Source organism: Ictidomys tridecemlineatus, chromosome 10 (genome assembly GCF_052094955.1).
Source record: "Ictidomys tridecemlineatus isolate mIctTri1 chromosome 10, mIctTri1.hap1, whole genome shotgun sequence".
NCBI classification, from domain to species: Eukaryota; Metazoa; Chordata; class Mammalia; order Rodentia; family Sciuridae; genus Ictidomys; species Ictidomys tridecemlineatus.
Genome location: NC_135486.1, coordinates 128,349,494 through 128,374,882, shown reverse-complemented (window position 1 = coordinate 128,374,882; position 25,389 = coordinate 128,349,494). Strand labels below are relative to the sequence as shown.

The following is a 25,389-nucleotide window of genomic DNA, read 5'->3' as shown; positions in this document are numbered from 1 at the left end:
TTTTTTTTCTTATTGTTGTAAAACTGCTTGAATCGAGTTCTGTCCACATGACAAGCTCTGGGATGGGCAATCACCCAACTATCTTTCTTTCTCTCTCTCTTTTTTTGTGGTGCTGGGAATTGAACCCAGAGCCTTTTGTGTGCAAAGCACAACTGACCCACTAAGCTAGATCCCCAGCTCCCAAATATATTTCTGATACTAGTTTTGTCTCCCTCCCTCCCTCGCACACCCCCCACTCAGACACCCCAAGGGGAAGTGGGGAACTGCACAAAGACATTTCGCCTCTATCAGGGGCACATCCTAAAAGAAGCAGCTCTGGTGAAAGGCGTTTTGCAGAAGGAAACAAGCCCAGCAATAGTACATCCTTATCCATTGGTGCCCATAAAGCCTGGATTTCAGTTCAGCCCCAGGAGACTGGCCAAACTCGAATCGGCCAGTCCTTTCTGACCCTGCCGCTCTGCAGTCTGACATAACTCTGGTTTCAGCCAGGCAACCTCCCCGGGGTCACTGAATCCAACGCATTATCTTTTATTGTTCTGTAATGACACCGCCATCAGGGCTGTCCCTGCAACCACAGGGGCTGTGTTGGGGCCCTACTTAGCAGTGATGTGGTCAGGTAAGACTCAGCCACCCACTGTGCAATCCTGGGCCAGTCACTTTACCTAGAACGGCCTCCATTTTCTCATGTCACACAATGGGGTGAGGACCCCAGCTCCACCTGCCCTCCAGGTGGGTGGGGTGAGGATGGGAAGAGGTCATAGACTGACAAGGATCCCCCAAAAGTTAGCACATCATGCAGAAGAGCTCACACTCTGATTGATGGTCCCTGGTCAAACTTGCCCCAGACTTTAGATAGTAAACTGGGGTTCATGCCCCACCCCCATAACACACACACTTAAAACCAGAGAGAGAAAGCAAGCTCAGACAAGCCGGGAGAATGGAGTCGTGGCATTTTTTAAGCCTGCCCTCACAGACCTTGGAAGCTTTAGGTTTTGTTGCTTAGGATGCTAGAAACATCTTTAGAGAGAACCTGTAGCTCACGAAGACCCAGATTCTGCTCTGCAAGGCTTTGGAGGTGGGCTTTGGAGCAGCCCCTTAGAATCCTGGATTGTACCAGCGAGCGTGGAGTGGACCCTGCTCAGCTCCTTTTGCGGAGCAGAGACCTGATTTCCCCCACGGGACCATTTTAACTCTGTGCTGTGAATGGCTTCTTTTCCAAAGAAGGAGGCCTCCCAGACACAGGGGGTGCTGTTGAGCGGGTTTCTGTGCAGGACGCTCTATCTAATAGCTAATTCTCTGCTACTCTCAAAGACCCCCCCCCAAACACACACACACACACACACACACACACACACACACACACACACTGCCCCCAACACGCACCCACAACTCTTTAGGACAATCTTTAAAGAAACTCAGTGATTTATTTCCTTTCTCAAAAAAAAAAAAAAAAAATCCACAAGGTCTCTATACCCAAAGCCAACATGCAATGTGCAATGTGCCCACAAGGGACCTGCTAAAACCTGCCCCTCCAGGGCTCTTCCTGCCTCTGCTCTTGAGATGCCATCCGCCCGGCAGGCGCCGGCGTGTCTTGGTCACTTTCCTCCCTCTTCTGCTTGTGTTAATGTGTGTGTGCTTTCCGTTTGGCAGAGAGACAAGCGAGATACCTCCAACTTCGACAAAGAGTTCACCAGGCAGCCTGTGGAGCTGACTCCCACTGATAAACTCTTCATCATGAACTTGGACCAAAATGAATTTGCTGGCTTCTCTTACACTAACCCCGAGTTTGTCATTAACGTGTAGGTGAATGCACACTCCACTGCTCAGCCTGGGGTGCCAGACTTCAGGCCGCTGTGTACGTACCACTTCTAGTCTTCCAGGATCCATGGTGCCCTGTGCTGGCGTCCGGCATGAGGAGAGCTTGTCTAGAAGGCTTCTCTTTGTATGTGTAGCTTGCTAGTTTGTTTTCTACCATTTGAAAATGTTTAGTTTAGGAATAAGCGCATTATCCAGTGATAGAGGTACAATTTTCCAAACTTCCAGAAACTTCATCGAATCAACCAGACGATGTCAAAACTACTGTGTCTGACACCAAAATGCTTCCGTATTTGTAATTTTTAAAGTCAGAAGCTGATGTTCCTGGTTTAAAAAAAAAAAAAAAGTTTTTACAGTTATTCTCTAATATCTTCTTTGAATGCTCAGCATGACCGGTATTTTTAAAAGTTGTAAGCTTTGCAGTTACTGTGAACTATTGTCTCTTGGAGGAAAACATTTTTTTTTGTTTTGTTTAAGAATTGATATGATTAAACTGAATTAATATATGCACACTCTCTCGCTTGTGTGTCTGTCTTTAGGTCGACCGGCTGGTATTGCCAGCGGATTGAACTTTCATTTCACTGGGGCAAAAATTTTATTTAATTAAAATCGTCATTAACATTTTGGAAATGGGATGTTTTAAATGAATTTCCAGACCTTCAGATTCCCTGGGGGTGGAGTGGCGGGAGGGGGTGGGGGCACATGGGTGTGTGACACACAGGCTTGATGACCTCAGTATTTCCCTGTGCCCATAATCCGGGTACCTACACAGTTGTCTAGTCCGTGTGGTTTCATGTTTATCATTAAGTACAAAATGCATAACCAAAAATTCATCCCACCCATGACCGAGGCCAGGAAGGAGGCTGGCCTCTGTACAGAGGGCACTTTCTGTGGCCTGTGAGGGTGTTACCATTTGGAAAAGGCACACACACCTCTCTTACTGTGCTACCCTAATTCCGCTTAGCATCTGCAAACGAACAAACAAAGACAACAGAAAAAAGAGGGCCCATTTGTCAGCCACGGAGGCCCAGGAGAACTTGAGGAAATAAGGCAGGTTGCTTCTCCATGTTTGGGGCATGATAAGGAGTCCCCGCGGGGTGAGTGAGAGCCCAGTGTCACGGTGCTGCTTCTCTGTGTCCGCTGGATGCTGTCTTCTCTGAATGAAATCCTGCTTCCAGTTTCTTTTTGAAAGATGTCGTCATCCCATCGGCAGCACATGTCTGCGTCACTGCTGAGGCTGGCGGGTAACCGGAGAGCAGACCTGTCACGCTCAGGCCATTAGGACTCTCTCTCTACCGGGTTTGCTCATCTCCTTTCTTGGAGCAATTGGCCAGACAGAGTGAATCCATTGATCCTACCTAGTGAGCTCATCTTGGCAGAATTTTGGAAACTCTGCCAGTTAAAATTGGCTGGAGCCAACCTCAACTTGAAGGAGAAACTGTGCGTTCTGCATACCCTATTTAGAAAACAAGAAGCCATGGGTTTTCTTCTAGAGGTTTCTAGACGGGTTCCACTGAAGATGGCATTAGAGAAGAGGTTACTATTGCATGCCAGCTTCTCCCACTTTTCCATCTGCTAGATATAAACCCATCTTTCATTGAATAAATATTGAGTGCCTACTCGGAACCCCGTGGAGTCCTGGGTGCTGGGGCGATGGAGACCAACAAGATAGTCCAGAACTGTCCACTCATGGGGTCAAAATGGCTGCAGAAGATCCAGCCTCTCATCTTCTTAGGATCAAGTCCCATAAGAAAGAGTGGGAGCTTCTGTAAAAGTCTTCTTCTGTAAAGCTACCTGTTTTTACTCTGGCTCAGCCTGTTCACATGTGAATCCCTGAACCAAACTCTGGGGAGAGAGAGAAGGCAGATTGGTTGACTGAACCACAGTTGTACCAGTTATCCATTGCTGTGTCACAAGCACCCCCCAGACTCTAGAGCAACAAATATTGATTATCTGTTAATCTGTGTGGATCAGGAATCTGGGTATGACTTAGATGGTTTACAGCCTCTTACGAGGTAGGCCAAGTTGCACATAAAGTCAACTGGGATGATCTGGAATTCACTCCCAAGTTTCCTGACATAATTCTTGGCAACTTCAGTTCCTTACCACATAAGCCTTTCCATGGGGCTGCCCCTGGACACAGGACCTGGCTTCCCCTAGGGCAAATGATTCCAATGAGAGTGCCCATCGTGGAAATCGCAGACCTTTTATAACCTAACCTCAGAAGTGACATCCCAACTTGTCGCTGTTTTCTATTCTTTAGAATCGAGTCAGTTATTTTCAGCCTGGGGTCCAGGGGATTATCCAAGGTGAAACTGTTGGAAGGTCAAGATCCTTGGGGACCATCTGAGAGGCCATTGCCACACACATCGCGAGCGGCACCTCCGCCGCTAGGGTCAGAGTCATGCTCAAAACACAAGAACGGAATTCCACAGCGCTCTGTCCACCAATTGGAATGGGTTCTTGGAACAGAAGGGATATAGGTTCGGGAAGCATATTCAGATTCTCTGTGGACAGGAATTTTAGTCGACCCCAAAGATTCGTGGCAGCTGGTGACGTATGAGACGCCATTAAAGGAGTGGCTCCCGGCTTTGCCTTTGACCGTGAAGGTCAGTATCACTTCACAGCCTCGTTCACTGCCTGAGTTCCACCCTCTGAGGAATTATAGGCTTTCGCTTTCTGGGCCTGAAAAATCCACCCACGAGATGAGCCGGGAGAAACGTTCACATGATAAAAATCTACATCAGCTGCCTAATGCCGAGCGACACACCACCTCAAAGCCAGGGGATTTTCAAAAATGCCATTTATTTGGCTCACGAGGGTGGCTTCTCTGGTCTAGCCACCAGCTTATCTCTGATGGACTTGTCCGTGTATCTTCAGGCAGCGGGAAGCTCAGCTGGTGACAGTGTCAGGAGGCCCTCATTCACTTCTGGGTGTCTGATGGCCTGGTCAGTAGGATGGCTGTTTTTGTTCTGAGTGCTCTTGGGTGGTCCAAGAGGCTAAGGTGGGCTTCTTCACAGAGTGGGTTTAGTGACTCCAAAGGGCAGGACTAGGAGACAAGCCCAGTGCTCAAGGGCCCACCAAGCCTTGGCTCCTTTCCCATACGGTAAATCAGCAGGTGGAGAAACAGACTCCTAGAATTCACTTCTAAGGCACTCACATGCTAGGACTTAGTTCCTTGTGGGCTATTCGATTGAGGTTGCAGTTCCTCACAGGTTTTAGCAGGCGGATACCTTCAATTCTTTGCCATGTGAGCTTTTCCAAAATTGTAGTGTGTCCATCTGTTTGCTGTTGCTAGAACAAAATACCCGAGACGGGGTCATTTATGAAGAATAGAAGTTTAGTTAGCTCACAGTCATGGAGGCTGGGAAGCCCAAAAGCATGGCAATAGTGTTTGCTGGGTATCTAGGGAGAGTCTTCTTGCTGCTTTAGACTACGGGCGGCAGGCAGTGCCAAACCACCCGGCATAGGCCCATGGAGGAGAGGATGGCAAGTTTGTGATCAGTTTTCTATCCCATCACACAGTCATTCCCCGGAATTATTAATGAATTTAGGGAGCATCAAAGAAATAAGACCGATGGGAAAGGAATTGCTTCCCCATGGTGCCTTCCATCCCTGCAGAGACACGACACCAGATTTTAGGCCTGTCAGTGGGATGACCAGAGTCAGCCTCAGAGCAGATGATAGAGACTCTTCAAACCAACGACGGCAAGCTTAAACCCTCTGATCTAATTCCTGTCATGTTTTCTTTCTTTTTTTAAAACCTCGAATGCAAGCTGAGATGCCGGTGTAATCAGGAAGGAATACAAAGCAAGAAAGAGATGGACCCGAATCTGGGACATCCAACCAAGTACCACCCTGTCAATGCCCGACTCCCCAAACCCGAAAGCCAGACGTCTCGGATCCCGTATTTTTGCTTGTTGGGAGAATGCCGTGACCCACAGGAATTCTCTGGCTCACCGCTTCCTGAAAGCAAGCAGAGTGAATCTGGTTCCCAAAGTGAATCCTGATTTTCCAAAAAACAAAGGGTGGAGCTCAAGGCCTGTCCAGAGAGTGAACCACCACACCCTGTCCATCGTGGATGGTCGTCTCCTGCAGTCTGGTCTCTCTGACACACGGCTCGCTCAAATTAGGCCGCATGTCAGGGTGAGATGACAGTGACATTTAGAAAAGAGATACAAGGACTCTGTTCTGTTTTTGCCCAGGGACTTCCTCTTATGAGGTCCAAGAGACAAATACATGCATAACGGACAGTCCTGAGCCAGTGGGAATTTATGACTATTTGAAGATATGGCTCTTTATTCAATATGAGATCTTAACCCTCTTGTGGGCTGGCTTTTATAGGGAAATCCTAGATATATGTGTCTTCTCCTCTATGACTGTTAACAAGTGACACCAACACTTAGCAGCTTAAAGCAATGCACATCTGTTATCTTAGTTTCAGCCTGTTGGGAGGCTGAGCAGGGCTTAGCTTGGAACCTTCTGCTAAAGGTTCCACTTGGGAAGAATTCACTTCTAAGCCACTCACAACTAGGACTTAGTTCCTTGTGGGCTATTTGATTGAGGTTGCAGTTCCTCACAGGTTTTAGCAGGTGGATACCCTCAGTTCTTTCCCATGTGAGCTTTTCCAAAATTGTAGTGTGTACATCTGTTTGCTGTTGCTAGATCAAAATACCTGAGGCTGGGTCATTTATGAAGAATAGAGGTTTAGGTAGCTCACAGTTATGGAGGCTGGGAAGCCCGAAAGCATGGCAACAGTATTTGCTGGGTATCTGGGGAGAGTCTTCTTGCTTCTTTATAACATGGTGGAGACAGAGCAAGCATGCTAGCTTGGATCACTCTTCCTCTTCTTATAAAAACATCCTATTTTAATTACCTCCCCATATCTTCCCCCTAATACCATTAACACAGGAATCAGGGGATTAAATTTCCAACATATGAAATTTGGGGGAGCAGATTCAAACCAAAGCAGGCAGCTTACTTCAACAAAGTGCATGAGGCAAAAGTCCTTGTAAGGAGAAAACCAGTCAGACGGACGTTCCATTCTGCTGTCACTGGATCACAGAAGGGACAGTACATCATTTTCTCTGTGTACTCTTCATCACTAACAAATGACACACTCCACGGGAGGGAATTACCCAGGGGCATAGATAAGCAAGGCGGAGATCCCTGGGAGCCACATCAGAAGCTGTCTAGCTCATAATATACCGTGGGATCGAGGACAGGGGTGTCTTAGGGCTGTGGCACTAGGTCCAATGAGTGTGCTCCATCTTCTTTTTTTGGAGGGGTGCCTACTTCGTTTATAGCTCATGTGAATGACCATGTTGAGGGCCCACAGGAAAGTCACGGGCCCTGCAAGCAAAGGAGGAGTGAGGTCAGCGGAGGGTCTGCAGTGCGGCTGGTGGGCTCCATCCTGCTGAGCCGGATCCACCCTCCTAGGTAGAGGGGAAGTGGAACTGGGGAGGGAGACCATGGTCACGCTTGCTCGGGGAGTGTCTGAGTTGGTGTCCATGGGCACCGTTCATCCAGATGAAAAAAGATCTGAGGGAACCCAAAGATTTGAGTCCCTGGTGAACAGAACAGAAACCAGTGTTTCCCTAAACCCAGGAGATGTAAGATCCGTTATTTTGGAAACAGAGGAATTCCCTTGAATCCCCCCAAACACGAGCAACATCAGCTTGTCCAGCTAAGAAGCAGAAAGCCAAAAGGAGACTGTTTTGTCAACTTTTTCTCTGCTGTGACTAAAGGATCCGACCAGCACAACTTTAGGGGAGGGAAAGTTTATTTGAGGGCTCACGGTTTCAGGGGTCTTAGTTCAGAGAAGGCCAGTTCCATTCCCAGGGGTTTGAGGTGAGGCTGGACATCATGGCGGGAGAGTGTAGCAGAGGGAAGGAGCGCATCATGGTGATCATGAAGCAGAGAGAGAAAGAGACTCCAGCTCCAGATACAGAAGATGCACCCCATGGCCACGCCCCCAACGAGCCACTCCCTCCAGCCCCAGATACAGAAGATGCACCCCATGGCCACGCCCCCAACGAGCCACTCCCTCCAGCCCCAGATACAGAAGATGCACCCCATGGCCACGCCCCCAACGAGCCACTCCCTCCAGCTCCAGATACACAAGATGCACCCCATGGCCACGTCCCCAACGAGCCACTCCCTCCAGCCCCAGATACAGAAGATGCACCCCATGGCCACGTCCCCAACGAGCCACTCCCTCCAGCCACACCCCCTTGCATCTAGTCACCACTCAGTCAATCCCATCAGGGATTGATTCACTGATGGGGTTAAGACTCTCACAACCCAATCATCCCCCCCACCACCACCCCTAACCTTCTTGTATTGTCTCATATGTGAGTTTTGGGGGGACACCTCATCTCTAAATCATAACAGGGACTTTAAATGAAGAACCCCTTGAGGTTATGTGACCTCAAGATCATGCTCAGGAAATTCTGGTGGTTGTAAGTCGACAGAGCCCAACCAAAGGACTTACAGAAGAGAGGAGCAAAGAGGAAATATTTGAAAATTATGTTAAAGAGGAGGAAATTCTAAAGAGCCCAACGAGGAGAAAAAAACTTCTGGATCTCGCCCTCTATCTTCTCACGGCTCCAACCTGGGCTTGAGGGGTGGGGGGTGGGGGTGTCCTCCTTGTTCCTTGTTCTGTTACTACAAGGGATGAAACTCTTCAGGGGGCCCGTGACCCCAGCAAAACACCACTAGACATGGAAACTATATGTCATTCTTCATTCAAGCAATCTCTTGGGGACCAGTGACTGTTCTAGGTAGGCAACAAAGCATGGGCCCCCTTCCCAGGCCGCTGATGTTCTGGAAGGGATGCGTATTAAAGGTGATGAGTGATATGATGGTGGACAGCAATCCATGGTATGAAGAAAACGAAACAGGGTGGTGATAGGACCCTGGCAGGGTGGGAATGGCCAGGCTGTCCGCTATGTAACTCCAATGGTCAAGGAGGGACCTTCTTGACAAGATGGTAATTTGAACTCAATAATTAGAAGCCAGAGAAGAGCATTTCAGATTGAGGCTACAGCAAGGACCGGGTGTGATGCTTAACCTGTTGGGGAGGAGAAAGTGGGCCTGGGGGCTGAAGAACAGCAAGCCCTGGCAAAGTAGGGGGGAGATGAGGCCAAAGAGGAGGGTCGAGGCCTGATCATGAAGACAACGTGCAACCTCAGTGAGAAGTTGGACTTTTTAAGTTCAATGAGAATCCCTTGGAGACAGTATTAGTTGCTTGTTGTTGCTATAACAAATTACCACAAACCTCATGACTCAAGACTGTTAGAGTCTGTAAACAAGTCTGGATGGCGCCTGGCAAAATGCCAGAGGGAGTGGTTTGTGAAGTAAGGCCAGCGAGCCTCCTCTCAGGAGGGCCTTGATCCTGCCTCCCCACAGTGTCTTTAAGCAGAGAATTGCCAGGTCCCCATCTACTTTAGAGGGCACAGTTGGTAGGGGTAAGAGCAAGAGTGGGAAGAGCGATGTGGGTCATTGTCCTTGTGCAGAGGGAGGTAGATGTGGCTTATCTTGACCCTTGTCATCCTCATGGAGACCAGAGGAAGAAAACTACAGAGAAGGAAGGGGACGATCAGACTCCTCCTGCCCAACCCGTTCCACTGACTCTAGTCAAGTGCTCTATCAAGCACATTCACTTCAGCCTCTCTGGGGCCATTGGGATCTGTGTGACCGGGCTAAAGAGAAGAGGTCAAAATAGGCAGAGAGGAAAGCAGCCCTAGATTAGGACTTCCACAGAGAGGAGGAAGTCCTGATGTGTGGGTAGGCGATGGCTACCTGAAGATGCTCTGCACCATAAAACACCTGCAGGGATTAACTTATCAGAGACTGACTTAACTCGTGTCTTTGGAAGTTCAAGTTCACCATCGAGCACCTCTGTTACTTGAGACCCCTGGTTGTGGTGTTAACAGCCATGTCGAGGGGACATGGAAGAACAAAACTGTCCCCTGCATGAGCCAACAAGCAAAGAGAAGAACAGAAAGGGGTTGAGGTCCTACAGCCTCCTGAAAGGACACGCCCCCAAAGACCTAAAGACCTCCCATCAGACCCCGCCTCCCAAGGTTCCAAAACGTCTCAGTAGCGCCACCTAGGGGGCCAAAACGTCACACCTGGACTTTTCAGGGATACTCACCCAAACCACAGCTGGTATCACATCTTCACCCTGGAATTTAGAACCGTTAAACTTCTTTGGAAAAGGCATCTTTGCAGCTGTAATTAAACTGAAGATCTTGAAAGGAAGAGATGGCCCCGGGTATCAGGAAGGGCTTTTAAATGCTACGACAAGGGTCCTTACCAGGAAGAGGTCAGGGGACATAGGAAAGATACTCAGAGGAGGTGTGGCCACAAGATGAAGCAGAGAGAGATGCGGCCACCAGCCCAGGCAAAACTCTCTGCACGCACCTTGATTGTAGCCTTCTGCCCTCCAGAACCATGAGAGAGACATTTCTTCTGTTTAGAGCTATCCAGTTTGTGAGGGTTTGTTACAACACCCTGGGGAGCTAACACGACTGGCCAGCATCGGGTCATTTGCCTAGGGTCTAATCCAGCGGCTGATCAATGGGCCAAGCTGGGGCTCCCCAACCATGCCCCAGAAGACAGGGGTGCCACCAAGAAAATGCACTTGGAGAGAGAACCTCACCCCCGGGTTGGAAACGAGATGAGAAGAAACCCACAGGACCACTCTGCCAGCCAGGGGACCCAGGTGCCTCTAAACCCCACCAGCCAGAATGAGGAGCAAGGACCCCCATCTCTGTGGGTGCAACCCTCCCAGGAGGGCCCCCAAAGACAGCAGCCGTTTTTGCTTTGTACAGTTCAGGCCTGGGGACAGCTGGCCTCCCCCTCGCGATACACCCACCTGAGTTTGGCTCCGACGCCTGTCTGATGCTGCAGCGTGGAGGAAAGCTACAGAGAATGGACAAGACTCACGGACCATCTGTTTCTCTTCTGTGTTTTGTGAATTTATTTTCAAATGTGAAGCATTTGATAGCAGTCGGCAGGCATCATCTCAAAACCTCACCATTTGGGTAAAGACGTTCTCTTAAAAAAAAAATAAATAAATCCTCGGGAATCGCTCATAGATTAGCGATTCTCTGGGGTTTGGAATGATGGGGGGGAAGTCATATTTTTGAAACAACATCTTCAAATATTATCATATAATTTTATAACCGGAAAAGGGAAATAAGATGTCTTGTTGCTATAATACAGACTTTGGGGAGGGAAGCTTGACAAGATTTTGCTACAAGAGCCATGTTGGCAATGAAGGAATTTCTTCAGAGAGAATGAAGATCCTAGGGGTGGGGGGCTTGCTGGGATCTCCTGGCCCTGGGAGATGCTCTGTGCGTCTCAAGAAGGGACGCAGGATGCACACAGGCGTGTATATGTGTGTGCGGATGTGTCCACATATATATATACACATGCACGCAGATGATGCATAACACCTTCAGTATAATGATGTGTCACCTTGATGTGATTCTCAGCCTGATTGCAAAGTGAAGATACCTTAGAGTCCAGAGGTGCATGCTGTGCTTGACAAGGATACTCAGAAGGTACCAACTTCTGGGCTCCACTGTGCGCACAGACTCCCACTCCAAGTTCAATGGCTTCTAGCAGGAGTAAAACTGTCCCGGTAGATCACAAGTCATCTGGAGATGCCGAGGGCCATGGAGGAGTTAGGCAGCTAAGTCCCTAAATATGGTCTTAGGCATCCACCACCTGAGCCCTCTTGACCTACATGATTATGATCCCCCCTTCCCCCCCACCCCCGCCCCGGCCGAGCTCCCGTTTCAGTCATACACCTGCACAGAATTTTACCTAGATGGGAATCAGTTTTACCCAGGTAGGAATTTTACCCCAGGATTCAATGGAGCCATGATAACCTGGACTCTGGAGCCTACCTCTGCCCCATACCATCTGCCTCATCTTGGGAAGGAACGTGAATGTTCCTTATCTTTACATCCTTAAGATAGGACTATTTAGGGATGGCTGTGGAGCCGGATTGAGACCGTGCCTGGAATGTAGTGTGTTTTGGGTACCTGTTGGTCCTTATTTTCCTTGACAATCCAGGCCACTTAAGGCAAATCCGTGAAGCATTTCAGAAGTGAAAAAAAAAAAAAAATTGGAGTTGTGTGACCCAAGAGTTCTTGGCCTGAAGAGCACTTGTCTTGTTTGAAGTGCACTCTCTGCTCCAAGTGACCGTCTGCAAAGGAGGGAGCCCAGCGACACCATCTTTTCCCAATCCACCCGAGAAGCAGGGAAGCCAGATTTGTATGTGAAATGTCCTAATTTTAAAATATAGGGCATTAATTCTTATTTAAAAAAAAAAAAACTTTAGGCTGTGCCAATATAATAGTCCATTGGGCATATCCACAAGCTTGAAACTTCCAGCAAGGAAAATCATTTCAGCCCTTTTAAGAAAATTCTAAGGATATGGGGCAGGGGTGGGGGGAGGCATTCCATTTGCATTCACTGGACATTATCATTTATACTAGATTAATTTGGTACTTAAGTATGTCAAGCCCCGTTCTTAGGGCTTTGCCGTAACAATCCTCTCAACAACCTGTGAGGTAGGTACAGTTGCTTTTGCCATTTTGCATCTGGGGAAAACTGAAGCCCAGAGAGGCTAAGTAACTTGCTGGAGATAAAACAGCAGGTGGTGGAGTCAGATTTTGAATGCAAGTTTCATTTAACAAATGTAGAGTCAATCCATTGTCAACACGTGCATACACATGTTGGCATGGCCAGAATTGTCCCCAAAATGTGTATTAGAAAGGCAGTGCGTTGCTGAGTGATCCTGGGGTAAGCAGGCTCTTAGGGAACCCAGGGAACCACAGCTCATCCAAGTCCTGTCACACTTAGTCACTCGTGTCCACCAGAAGTCAGTGTCTGGCCACTGAATGTGTATGCAGTCGAGGTGGCACCATAGGAAAATCACACAGTGGGTAACCACAGCCCCGTGCCATCCACGGCGCTCAACCCTCCTTTTGAAGTTGATTAATTCTTAAGTTTATCAATTTATTTAATCTCTCTGAGGCAGGACCATTTCCATCACCCCCTGTTTTATGTGGAAACTGAGCGACAGAAGAGCGGAGCCCTTCATCCAAGTCCACGGGGGCCCGAGCAGGGCCCACGCAGGCTGGTTCCTGGGTGCATGCTCTTCTCCACGCCGCGTTCATAAATCCACTGAGAACACCCATTACCTGAGGCCGTGTCCACCGCCAAACACCCTGAGCAAGAGAAGACACAACAAGGGGGACATCTTTAATTACGTTAGAGACAGAGCTGAACGTTGGGAGGGAGACTCTGTGTTACGATGATGGCAATTGCTAGCCTTGATGGAGCGGTTACCGGTGCGACGTTCACGTTAGACTCCCATAAACTCCAAGAGGTGGATGTCATTATGAAACCAATTTTACAAATAAGAAAGATGGGTCTTAGAGGTGCCAGGTAACTTGACGAAGGTCACACAGCGGGTGAGGGGCCACACCGAAGCTTGGATGCAGGCCTGTCTGACCCTAGAGCTTGTGTGCTCATGTCTTTCATTGAGACGTTTTGCAGCTTGCTTGTTCCCATTTGGCTTCTGCTGAGGGAAGTGGAATAAAAGAGATCAGAGACGAATTGCTACTCAGCCTGTTACGGTTGGGATCTGCAACGTTCCTCCAAAAGTTCCTATTTTGAAAGTATGATTCCCAATGCAGCAAGGTTCACAGGTTGGGGTTCTAGGCACCGATGAGGACTCTGACCTCATCACTGGATTAATCCATTTTGCTGGATTAATCCATGGATAGCTCGGTGGACCCCTGGATGGTGACTGTAGGCAAGCTCTTCAGGCAGGACATGGCTGGAGGTAACTGGGGGCATGGATGTGGACTAGATCTGTCCCTGGCCCCTTCCTCTCTCTTTCTGCTTCCCTGTTCCCACGAGCTGACCGGCATGCCTCTGGCACCCTCTTCCGCCATGATGTTCTGCCTACTCAGGCCCAAAGTGATAGTCAGAAAATTGGGGGCCGAGACCTCTGAAACCATGAGGCCAAAATAGACTTTTTCCCCCTCTAAGTTGTTCTTTTAAGTCAGTTATTTTGGTCAGTGATGAAGAGCTGACTGGTGCACTGACCCTCAATTGAACTCAAATGGTGGACTTCCTTAGGATTACAAGTGGCAAAACCCTCCTCCAATTGGGGTCATCATGAGAAAAACCATGTATTTTTTTCAGGTAATTCAAAGGCCCTTGGGGTGTCTGGCTTCAGGTACAAAGGACCCAGGGACACATACTGTATCAGAAAACTGTGCCTCTCCACCTTCACCTGGTTTTCTCCTCGACTTGACTTCCTGGGTGGTCTTTAGAAGCTCCGCCCACTATCCCCAGGGCTTAGCTGGTAAGTGGAAGGAGCATTTTTTTTTCCTCATCGTTTAAATGAGAATTCTAGGATCGAGTTTATTGTCTTGGTTTAAATATCCATCTCTAACTTAAGTTTCTTTTTTTTTTTTTCTAATAATTTTTTTAGTTGTAGATTGAGGCCGTGGGTTCGAGCCTCAGCACCACATAAAAATAAATAAATAAAAATAAAGATATTGGGTCTAACTTAAGTTTCTTAAGCAGGCGATGAATAGTGGCCTTGGCAAGCTTGGGTCACAAGCTTACCTCTGGGGTAGGGCGAGGGTAAGAGATAATCGCTGTGAATCACGTGGGGCATGGTTGGTTTTCCAGAGGAAAGCGATATACTTTAAAGAACAGGGAATGGGCTCTGGGATGATTGTAACGACAGATGAGTTCTTCTAAAAGATGAGCACATAGGGTCAACTCCCTGGGGACGCTAAGGTTCTAAGACAATCCTATTTAACTCACAGTGTGTTTAACTATTCAACATTAACCGCAGGTGCTCATGATCTCTGAAGCCTACAGGAGAGGCAATGGTGAGCCCATTTTCTGCTGCTATAACAAAATACCCAAGGCCAGGCAACTTATAACTTCTGAAGTTTATTTGCCTAACAGTTCTGGAGGTCAGGAAGTTCAGGCATGTGGTCTTGGCATCAATCAATACCAGAACATCTTAATGCATCCTAACATGGCAGAGGGCATCACAGAGCAAGCATATGCTAGATTGAGTCTCCCTTCTGCTTCATATAAAGCCACTAATAGCACCATGGAGGCCCCATCCTCCTGACCTCGTCTAATCTAATAATGTCCCAAATACCATCGGCATAAATTCAGGGCTTCCGTGAGACATATTGAAACCATGGCATTTGATGTAGACAAGGACATTTTGTTGCTGGTGTAGATAACGGAGGTGACCCTTCTGAAAAGGTCATACCAATATTTCCTATTGCTACTTTCCATTTTTATCCTCAGAAATGCTGGTTCAAGGTGGCATTAGCCGTGCTCAAGGCTTAAAGCGTGAAGCTGTGACAGCTCCATCTGCCAGCCACAGTGATTGGGAAGAAGAGTTTTCTCAACTGTCTTTGGTGGGGAGAGGGTAGGCGGCTGACCAGGAGATGCTGGGGGGCCATTTGCCCACCCAAGGACAGATCTGGCATAAAGAAAAGAGCTGAGAGCTGAAGTCTGAGCCCCTGGATCCAAGAGTACCTGGGAGCCGACGGATAGTCTGTCTTTTTTTTTTCCCCTTGAATTAAACCAATTTAAAGTACATTTTTCCATGATTAGCAACTGAAAATCACCTCCCTCCTAGTTCCAAGGTTCAAAAAGCAGTTCTGCCCTTTTTCTGCCCCCCCGGTTCGCTCCTGGTACTCTTGGATGCCTTGTCTCTGGAGAAGAGACGTCTCTCTTACAGGGTTTCCAGGACAGGAACAGGGGTGAGAGCTAATTAATAATTCTGCCCTGTGCCTTCCATGGCTGTAAGTTACATTGGCCTTGGGAGAGCATTAAAAAAAAAAGAAAAAAATTATAAAGCAAGAAGGATGCAAACCAAACTTGAATATGTGTCTGAGCCCAGAAAATATTTGATGTAGACCATGACAGCAGGCTGGACCCAGGTGATAAGGAGTGCTGGTGGGGGACCGCTGGAGAGCACAGACCCCATCCAGACTTGAAAAGTCAAAATTTCTATGAGCAACAAAGCAAACCCAGGGGCAGCTAGCTCCCACGTCCTGCAAAACCGTGGACACGCCGGAGGGGGGTTCCAGGTGAGGCCCATGCCGTGAGCCGTGAGGGGCAGCTGCCTGATTCTTAGTGTCCCCGTGAATTAGCTCGTCTCCTATCCTCACATCCTCCCCCCTCCCGAAGCCGGAGAATCAGAGGGCCTCTGAGTCCATGGCTCTCCTGTGCATTTCAAAACGGAACATGACCACTCTTTATTTTTAATCTCCTCTTCCCCTCGTCTATGCCTTCGAGCAGCTTTTCTGGGGAGAGAGTGTGCGCGCCCACACTGGCAGATCGGAGGCTCTGGCCAGGCGCCGGCTGCGTTGGGGCTGTTACCATGCCCACCCACCCCCTCAGCAGGGGCTCAGCGCGCTCTGAGGACAGGGGACGTCAAATCCCACAGGTGACTCCGGGTGGACAAGGCGCCCTCCGGGTTTAAAAGGGACGTGCGTGGTGACGGACGGGAGAAACCATGTCAGGACAGAGCTCCAGGGAGGCGTGGTGGCTCACCCTAGTCACCTCCGTGCCTGGACGCTTTCTCCTGTGCCCGGATTCTGCATGCGGTCTAATTTGATCACCTCCACTCTACAGAGAAACAGGGAGCTCCAAGAGGTCAAGAACTTACCTAAAATCACAGCACCGAACCTAGCTCAGTACAGGTCCCCCACTACAACTCAGTGCCCGTATTATAATGCTTACGGGGAGCGTTAGGACGGTGACATGAATGTTCTGAGCTGTGGGACAATCGTATTTACTATTGATGATTATTAAAGAATCATCTGATCCGTATTTTCCCCTCTCAACTGGAAGAGTAAGGGTGTTCACAGATGTAGAGACCAATTTCCCTTGATGATGGGTTGGCTTGGAACAAATAGACTGTGGCCAAAGAAATGCCTTTGTGACTGTGAGGCTGGATTAGGAAAAGCTGTAGCTCTTCTCCCTGGGCTCCGTGTCTTGCAGAGTTCAATCTGCCCACCCCACAGGGAGGCTACGGGTGGTGCTCCCTCGGATAACCCCTGCTGAGGTCCCAACCCACAGCCCAGCACCAGCCGTGAGACGTGGGAGCCCGGAAGCCTTCGGGATGACTTTCGTCCCAGCTGTCATTCAACTGAAACCAAAGGTGGTGGGGGGAATCTTAGAGCCAGAACCACATAGCGGATCCCAGTGACTTCCCAGAACGGTGAGGAATGGTAATGAATGATTGCCCTTAGGCACCGTTCGTAGCAACAGTTCCTGTAACAAATGATCAATCCTTGAGCTCTGGCACATGCAGAAAAAAATTAAATTAAAAATGAGCTGCTTGACTTGTATGATCAGGCTCTGAACTAAGTAGACTTCACCTCTACAGGATTCATCTGGCCTTCCTACGGTGTTGATACATTGGATTATCATGAAGGGGATGATTCGTGCTACTACTTCTTGAGAGCTTCTGGTGGGTCACGCAGACCCCTTTTGGTTCCAAACAACCTCAAAATGGTATTACCGTTTTCTCAGGTTTTTCTGGTGCCAAAGGTACCAGCTAGGATGTGGCAAGGGTGACGTTTTTCACTGAGTCACTAATCCAGCGTGTGTTTATGAAGCTACTACTATACACCGCTCACCGCACCAGGCCCCAAGGACCACCCAAATGGGAGTTTGGTACTGATGTCCCAGCACAGCGCAAGGTGATAGGAAAACAGACAAGTGAGTGAGTGAGTGTTGTCATTCACTCATGTCACTATAATAAAAGACCATACCAAACAACAGAAGCCTATTTTTTTTTCTCTCACAGAATCTGCAAGTCCAAAGTCAAGGGGCAGTTCACATGGCTCCCTGGTGAGGGCGCTCTTCCTAGTTGGCTCAGCAGGGAGCAAAGGACAAAATGAGAGAGAACTTTATCTCTCCTCCTTTTCTGGCAAATCCCATTCCCGGGGCTCCGCCCTCGTGACCCTGTCTAAACCCAGTTACCACCAAGGCTCCCCGTCCGACCACCCTCACCCTGAGGACCAGGGCTTCAACCTGCGAATGTGGGGAGACACAAATATTCAGGCCACCGTGATAAACAGCCCTGGTGGCTGGGATCTCGGCTGTGAGTCAAGCCCTGGTGGCAGTCAGGTGGTCAGCCGTGAACCCCCTGAGCAGCTCCCTCAGCAGGAACACGATGTGGCATCCATGCCATGGGATCCAGGAGAAAGAACGTCCCCAAAGAGTAAGCACCAAGAGGAGGGACGCAGCTGTGAAAGGGTTCAGCCCTTCAAGAAATAAAACATAATTAAAAACCAAAAAAACAAGGCAGCAGATAAGAGAATTAAAAAGGGGGGAGAGGTGGGCCTGGGATGAGGCCCGAGGGGGAAGGATTCCCAGCCCAGGCAGGGTCTTCTTGGCTGGGGGAGTGAGCTTTCTGTGGCTGCAGCAAATAGCTCAATTCAATCAGTGTAAAAAGAAGAAAGGTTCCTTGTGGCCCATGGGTTCAGAGGTTTCAGTCCATTGTTAGTTGGCCCCATTACTTCTGAGTCTATGGCAGGGCGGACATCATGGCGGATGGCTGGGTAGAGGAAGGCTGGTCCCCTCATGGCAGCCAGGAAGCAAATAACACGACAGGAAAGGGCTGGGTCCCGGTGTTCCCTCCAAAGGTGCACCCCTGTGGCCTAACTTCCTCCCAATAGGTTCCACTTTCTAAAGGTTCTGCCACCTCCCAAGGGCACCCCAGGCTGGTGGCCAAGCCTCCAACACTCCAGATGCAAACTACAGCCTTGGCCAAGGTCAAGGAGGTGAATCCCTTACAAGACAAACAGGAAACTGGCAAGTTTTCTAACCTGGTCATGACATGAGCTGGTCAGCCTTTACAGAGAGTCATTTCTGACTGTTCCATGGACCATAGGGAGGTGGAGAGGACGACGGATGGACTGGGAGACCCCCGCCGTGGCCAACAGAGGGAAGGATGTCTGAGCTCCTGAATTCCACTGTGGACATGACCTCCAGGACCCGGAACTGAGCTGCTGGGCCTCCGCAGAGCACGGTCCATCCAGAAGTGGGCGTCCTCCTGCCCGACAGTTCACACAAGAGCCCAGAGGACAAGATCCTGAATTCAGGGAAGGAGAGTGGGGGGCAGCCCTCACGATTCCCATCCATCGAAAAGAGAAAGAAGGAAGTGAACAGCTCTGACTCCAGAAGTCACCAAAGACAGTGAAACTCCACATCAGCAAAGTTGGCACTTGATAAAACTGGTGCTGATCTGGGAAATCATGGCCAAAACTCATTTGAGGTTTAATGGAACACAGTGATGAGGAGGGCGGGCGCTGCCATGGGGGACTGTGGATTCAGTGCCACCGCCACTCCCTGGCCGTGCGCACGGGGATAACACTCACTCTCTCGGCTTCTACCACAAGGATGAGAACAGACCCCGACCTGGAATAAATGCGACACCCCGTGTGCAGAGCGTCTACGGAGCCATAATAAAAGAGCAGCAAGGGAATTTAAAATAAGTTGCGATAAATAGAATTAAAGAGTGATTATTTAATAACGTGGTTCCTTTCTCAATAAATACACGGGTTTGATGCCATTTTCATCAAGAATCCTGAGGCAATTCATTTCCCTTTTGCTGTACTGACTTCCCTTTGAGGGGGAGGAGAAGAACTTGTCAGTCACTCTAAAACTCCACCGAGGAGAACGAATGGGCCAGGGAGCCAAGCACAATTTGAAGATGAAGAATAATGAAGGGACACTCTAAAATAGATATTAAAACAGGCTCTAACGTCTCAAAGATTAAAATAGCACAGTACATAAATGCTGTAACCGAGATCAATAGGATTTATGTTACAATAATTACAACCCAGTCGATGGGATAGAACGGATAGCTCCAAGACCATCTTTCATGTACCTGACTTTATTTCATAATAAAAGTGGCCATACAAGTCTCCAGAGAGGGGAGGAGAAGGCACAGTAAATGACGCTGGGACAACTGATTAATATTTGAGGGAATAAATAAACCAAAATTAAATCCTCACCTCACATTATACATCAGTGTAAATTCCAGATTGATTAAAGAGTATAAAGCAATTTAAAAGTTAATTAAAACTAATAAACAATCAAGACAAAGTTCTGGAAACTCTGTTACTGGATCAAGGGCATCTGACATGCAACTGCCCTTCTTTGCTCCTAATTGTCTCATTTTAAATATATAGAGACCTGTGGCCGTAAGTATGTACATATGTGACGTAAACACGTAAGATATGCAGAACATTCAGACACACGGGTTTCGTAAATGGGATGCACATATAGACATGCACAGTTTTTAGGAAAAGAAATACTATATATAGGTAGGTTTGGGAGAAAACACTATGTACAGATTTTGGTGCTAACCATGGTTTTGGGTATGCACTAGGAGACTTGGAATGTATCCTCAGCATGGATAAGGGTAGGATACTGAATGCATATATATACACATAGATATAGATATAGATATAGATATATGTCTATTTTTATATATACTATGTGTGTGTATGTTGACTATATTCTATATGCTGTATATACTATTTAGAGCTTATAGTATATTTATATATACAATATTCATATATAATATGAATTCATATATGTATAATATATAATTCATGTATATAATATGAATATATTACATAATATATATAATGTTCTATGTGCTATATAGAATATATAGAGAGATGTTTATAATATATATATGAATATATATCCTGTCTCATATATATATATATATTTCAATATACCATATATAGTATTCATAATATGAACATATTATGTATGATATATAATAGTCTATGTATTGTATAAAGTATATACAGAGATGCTGTATAAAATGTAGAGATACTACATAGACTGTAATATTATATAAATATGTATGAAAGAGAATATACTACATACTATATATATAATATTATGTATGGAATATATGTGTGTATGTGTGTGTGTGTGTGTGTGTGTGTGTGTGTATACTTATGGGAGACACTAAGGATAAAGCTTTTTCCGTGCTGGAAATTATGGAAGGCTGTCATCCATGCATTTAAAATTTTAAAAGCATTTATATTCAATATGGTATGGATGACACAAACTCAAAATTGGATCTTGATAGACATTAGGGGGAAATCAATAAAAACAAGAAATCTTCAATTAACGTAATCAAGTGAGAAAAGACACCCTTAAAATAAGAGAGGAATCAGAATTACAGGTAAAGAAATCTAAGCTGTGAGAAAATGTCATGCATACGTTTATGTTGACAAAGTAGAAAGCATGTAAGAACATCGAGGAGAAGAAAACATGTGTGACCAAAAAATGATTCCAAAAGAATTTTTAAAATCTCAGATACAGAGCCACGGGAAAGACAGAAAAATGAGTCGAAGCGTGGCAGTGGGTGACCCATCAATGAGACCAGCGTTTTTGGGGACAAACTGGTGAGAGCTGGTGGAGTCTCTTCATACCTGTCTCATCCATGAGACATCGGGGTCCCCTGGAGCCAGGGGGCTGACTTAGGACTCGCAGAGACGGCAGATTGTAGGGGGGTCTGCAGCCAGCTGAACCAGACGTGTCTCACGGCAGGGGACAGGTGCTACTCCTCCGACCAACTGCCGGCAGGAATACGGACCCACGTCGAATTCAATTCAGTGCAAATTATAAAACCAGGAGGGTGAAGCCACATCGGCAAACCGGGAAGGACCCATGAGCTACCAGTTGCAAGTTCTCCAGGAAACACTCCAAGTGCCAGAGACTTGGGGAAGCTGAGCTCCAGGACATTTTCTGGACTCACTTTTTGAAACTCTCTTTTAGAAGAGAGCAATCTGCGAGTCAGTCCTTCCAAGTGGGACATGATGCTCAATAAATATGGGTCAACACGGAGGCAAGAAAATCGAGTAACGGCAAATAAGGAATTCGTCCTTTACCTCAGTCTGGGCACCTCGAGGGTGGTGCGGAGGGAGAGCTGGGCGATTCTGCACGGTTCACTCACTTCTCCAGCAAACAGTTCCCCAGCATCGACCAGGTCGTATGCACTCTTATAAGTATGGACTGAAATAAGGAATGAAACAGAAAAAAAATTCTCTGCCTTCCTGCAACTTTCTGTTCCAGGGATCACAAAAATGAGCAATGGACAAAACCCAGGGTCTTCGGGTCCATTTCAATTTTTAAGGATCTTACTTTGATAATCAGGACCCCTGCATCTGGAGCCCCATCCTGAAGCGCTACGCGTCTGGGGCTTCTGCCGAGCAATCCAGCAGGGAGGGCCAGTTAATGGGGCGTAGAGATGAACAAGACTGGCTTCGAGTCAAGAGCTGTTGCAGCTGGCGATGGGTACGGGGAATTCATTCATTTTACTTCTCCGGCCATTTTTATGTGTGTTCGAAAGATTTTCATAAAATGACAAGATGTTGAAAGTCCAATTCAGTCCAAATCGAAACTGCAGCCTCACAAAGCTTTGTCCTCGGTCTCATCCCAGCCTGGTCATGGTGGACTCCCTCCCCTGGGACTGTCCTCTGGGGCCAAGATGGCAGTAGGGGAGTGGTGGGGGGTGAGAGATGAAATTCTCCTCACTTGCCTGGTGCCTTGGTTGGTTCTTTTTGCTTCTGATGCTCTCTGCATCGCCAGCATCGAGTGCTGTTTTCCTGTGGGAGATGGTTATAAAAAAAAAAAAAAAAAGGTTTGAGCTCAGTTACTTTCCGGAGCATGCAAATGGTACCCAGTGCGTCTTTGCCACACCCAGTCCCTGGGAGTGGAGGCTGAAAGCGGAGGCCAGGAGTGGAGGCTGCCTTCCTGAGGCCCTTTCTCCTTGCCCTGTAATGGTGGGGTGCAGTCTCTTGCCATCTCGATCCTCCAGGAGGGATCCGGGTACCATTGAATATCTGAGTGTTCCTGTGTGTCCCCAGTGCCGGACAACACCACCATGGTCTCCCCAGTCCTCCCTCTGGGTGCTCTGCTTTGACCCGGGGCTTCTATCTAGGTACCAACTTAGAGTCTCCACAGCTCAGCAAGCGCTTTTCCCTTCTTGCAGATTTCTAATCCCTCCAATGAGCGGATTGAGCTTTCTTCTTCTCCCTGGGCATGTTGGGGAACCCGAGCCAACAGGAGGAAGTCCCAGACGACATCCTACTTCACTGATTGGGGGAAGGGTTCCAAAGTGGGTTTTAAGCCTCTTGGTTGTCTACTGGGGTGTGCATCTCGGTCTCTTTTAACAAAGACACTTTGGGGTTTCTGAGGCCTGTGGGTCATTTTGTTTCCTTAGCACCTAAGTCTCAAGGACCCCGATCAACCACGTGGCAGTCAGCCGTTTGTTATTCGAAGGGTGGCCGACGAAAGCCAGTCTCACTAAGGACGCCGGCTTCTCTGGCATCCTGGCTGTACTCCCAGCCGTGGCTGACACTCACTGGCTACTTAACACATGCCAGGCACTGTGCGCAGCACTGAGTGCATCGTCATTAGGTAATCCTCCTTATTATTCAACGAGGAAGGTCCATTGACCAAAGAGATAAGTCCCCTTCCTATTCTTAATTTGGAGGAAAGAGCGGCATAGAAAAGTCAGGCAAACGTGTCCACGTCACATAACGGTGACGCCATTGGGACTTGAACCCCAGTTCCCCTGTCTCCAAGCCACCTACTCTCCACCAACACCGACCGCCGTGCACCAAGTCGGGTATTTGGTCCTTCCACAGACTGGAGCTTTTCTTCCTCAAATCCGTGAGGGATGACAGGTGAACAAAGATTCTTTCTCCTGGTTCTCCCAGTGACGTTTGTCCAGGACACATTGTTGGGGGGGGATCTCAACCCTGAGTCTGGTTTCCACAGGCAGGTCCCATGCTTCTCCTCCCCGACCCCCATACTTCAGTCTAGGAGATGAGCAGGACAGCGATCGCCCCAGAGAAACTCGGAGCCAAAGGGATCTGCTCTTCTGGGTCCCTGGTGTCATTCCTGCCCCAGGGAGCAGACCTGAGTCACTGATGTGCTCCTGGAAAAGCACAAGCCCTTGCTCAGAATCACGCGGTGGCGTCACACTGGGAAAGAGTGGAACCCACACTCTGTCTACACCGGCCACCTCGGTCTCCGCCATCTGGCCCACCCTAACTCGGTGACTCCATCGTGCGCCATTTTTCCTCCTGGGTGCAGAATTCCTGCCTCCCCATCCTTTCTGACCTTCAGCCAGCCAAGCTCATGATCATGCCGCAGGGAGCGTTCCCTAGATCCTGTGAGGGTTGGCTCTTCCCCCAGCACTGACTTTTCTTTCTTTCTTTTTTAACTTTCTTTTCGTTGTAGGTGGACACAACACCTTTATTTTGTTTTTGTTTTTTATGTGGGGCTGAGGATCGAACCCAGGGCCTTCCACTCTCGAGGCCAGTGCTCTGCCACTGAGCTACAATCTCAGCCCCTATCGTTGACTTTTCTTAACTCCAAAATCATTTCCCCCAGAATGTTCCCCCGAACATGCTACCGCAAGCAGTTCGGCGGCTTCCAACACGGATCACATGTCACATGACACAATTTCATTTTTCTTCACAGCATTTATCATGACCTGCATGCTGACATTGGATCTTCAAAGGCCCATGTGTTAAAGGCTTGGTTACCAGGTGCCACTACAGGAAGATGGTGGAACCTAGTGGGAGGTCCTTAATCCACTGAGGGTACACCTCCAAAGGGGAGTATGGGACTCTGTCCCTTCCTATCTCCTTCTCTCTCTGGCCATGAGGTGAGCAGTTTTGCTTTGATGTGCTTCTTTACCCACAGCCATGAGACTGACCCATCAGAGACTGAAACCTTCAAAATGGTGAGTCAAAAAGAAACCTTTTTCTTCTTTATAAGTTGATTAACTCAGGTATTTTGTTATAGTTACAGAAAGCTGACTAACACGCTGCTCTTTGGGTTACTCTTATGGTTGTGGTTTAGATATGAGCTGTTCCCCCAAAACTTGCACAAGACAATGCAGGAATGTTCAGATGTAAGATGAGTAGATTATGAGAGTTATAATTTAATCAAAAGATTAATCCACATATGGATTAACCATTTATATGGAGTACTAATTATAGGCATGTAGGTTGTGTCTGAAGAGAGTAGGTCACTGGGGGTGTGACTTTGGGGTTTATATTTTGTCCCTGGTGAGCAGACCCCTCTCTCTCTCTCTCTGTCTCTCTCTCTCTCTCTCTGTCTCTGCTTTCTAGTTGCCGTGTTTTGAACTGTTTTCTTGCTCTCCCACCGTGATGTTCTACCTTACCTTGGGCCCAGAGCTATGGAGTCAACCAATCACAGACTGAACCTCTGAAACTGGGGGCCCAATGAACTTCTCGATGTTGTTCCTGTCAGGTCCTTTGGTCACAGAGATGTAAGAACTGACAAACAGTTACGTCGTCGCTTTCTTTCTTACCAAAAGTGTAAGGGAGTCTATGTATCTTACGTAGATTCTTTACCCACAGCCACGAGACTGACCCATCAAAGACTGAAACCTCCAAAACAGTGAGTCAAAAAGAAACC

General features: G+C 47.9%; 1 protein-coding gene across 2 annotated transcripts in view; it reads left to right on the top strand.

The window, feature by feature from the left end:
* The window catches only part of Prkcb (protein kinase C beta), a 306,972-nt gene extending 282,522 nt beyond the window's left edge, over nucleotides 1-24,450 (top strand). Inside the window, exon 17 of one of the 2 annotated variants that reach the window (XM_078024201.1) lies at nucleotides 24,424-24,450. In XM_078024201.1, the coding sequence (XP_077880327.1) occupies nucleotides 24,424-24,435 (12 nt within the window). In that variant the 3' untranslated portion in view covers nucleotides 24,436-24,450. Of the gene's footprint in view, nucleotides 1-1,650; nucleotides 2,326-24,423 lie in introns of those variants that run through there. The other variant, XM_021725544.3, reaches the window with a different exon arrangement.
* The last annotated feature ends 939 nt before the right edge of the window (nucleotides 24,451-25,389 follow it).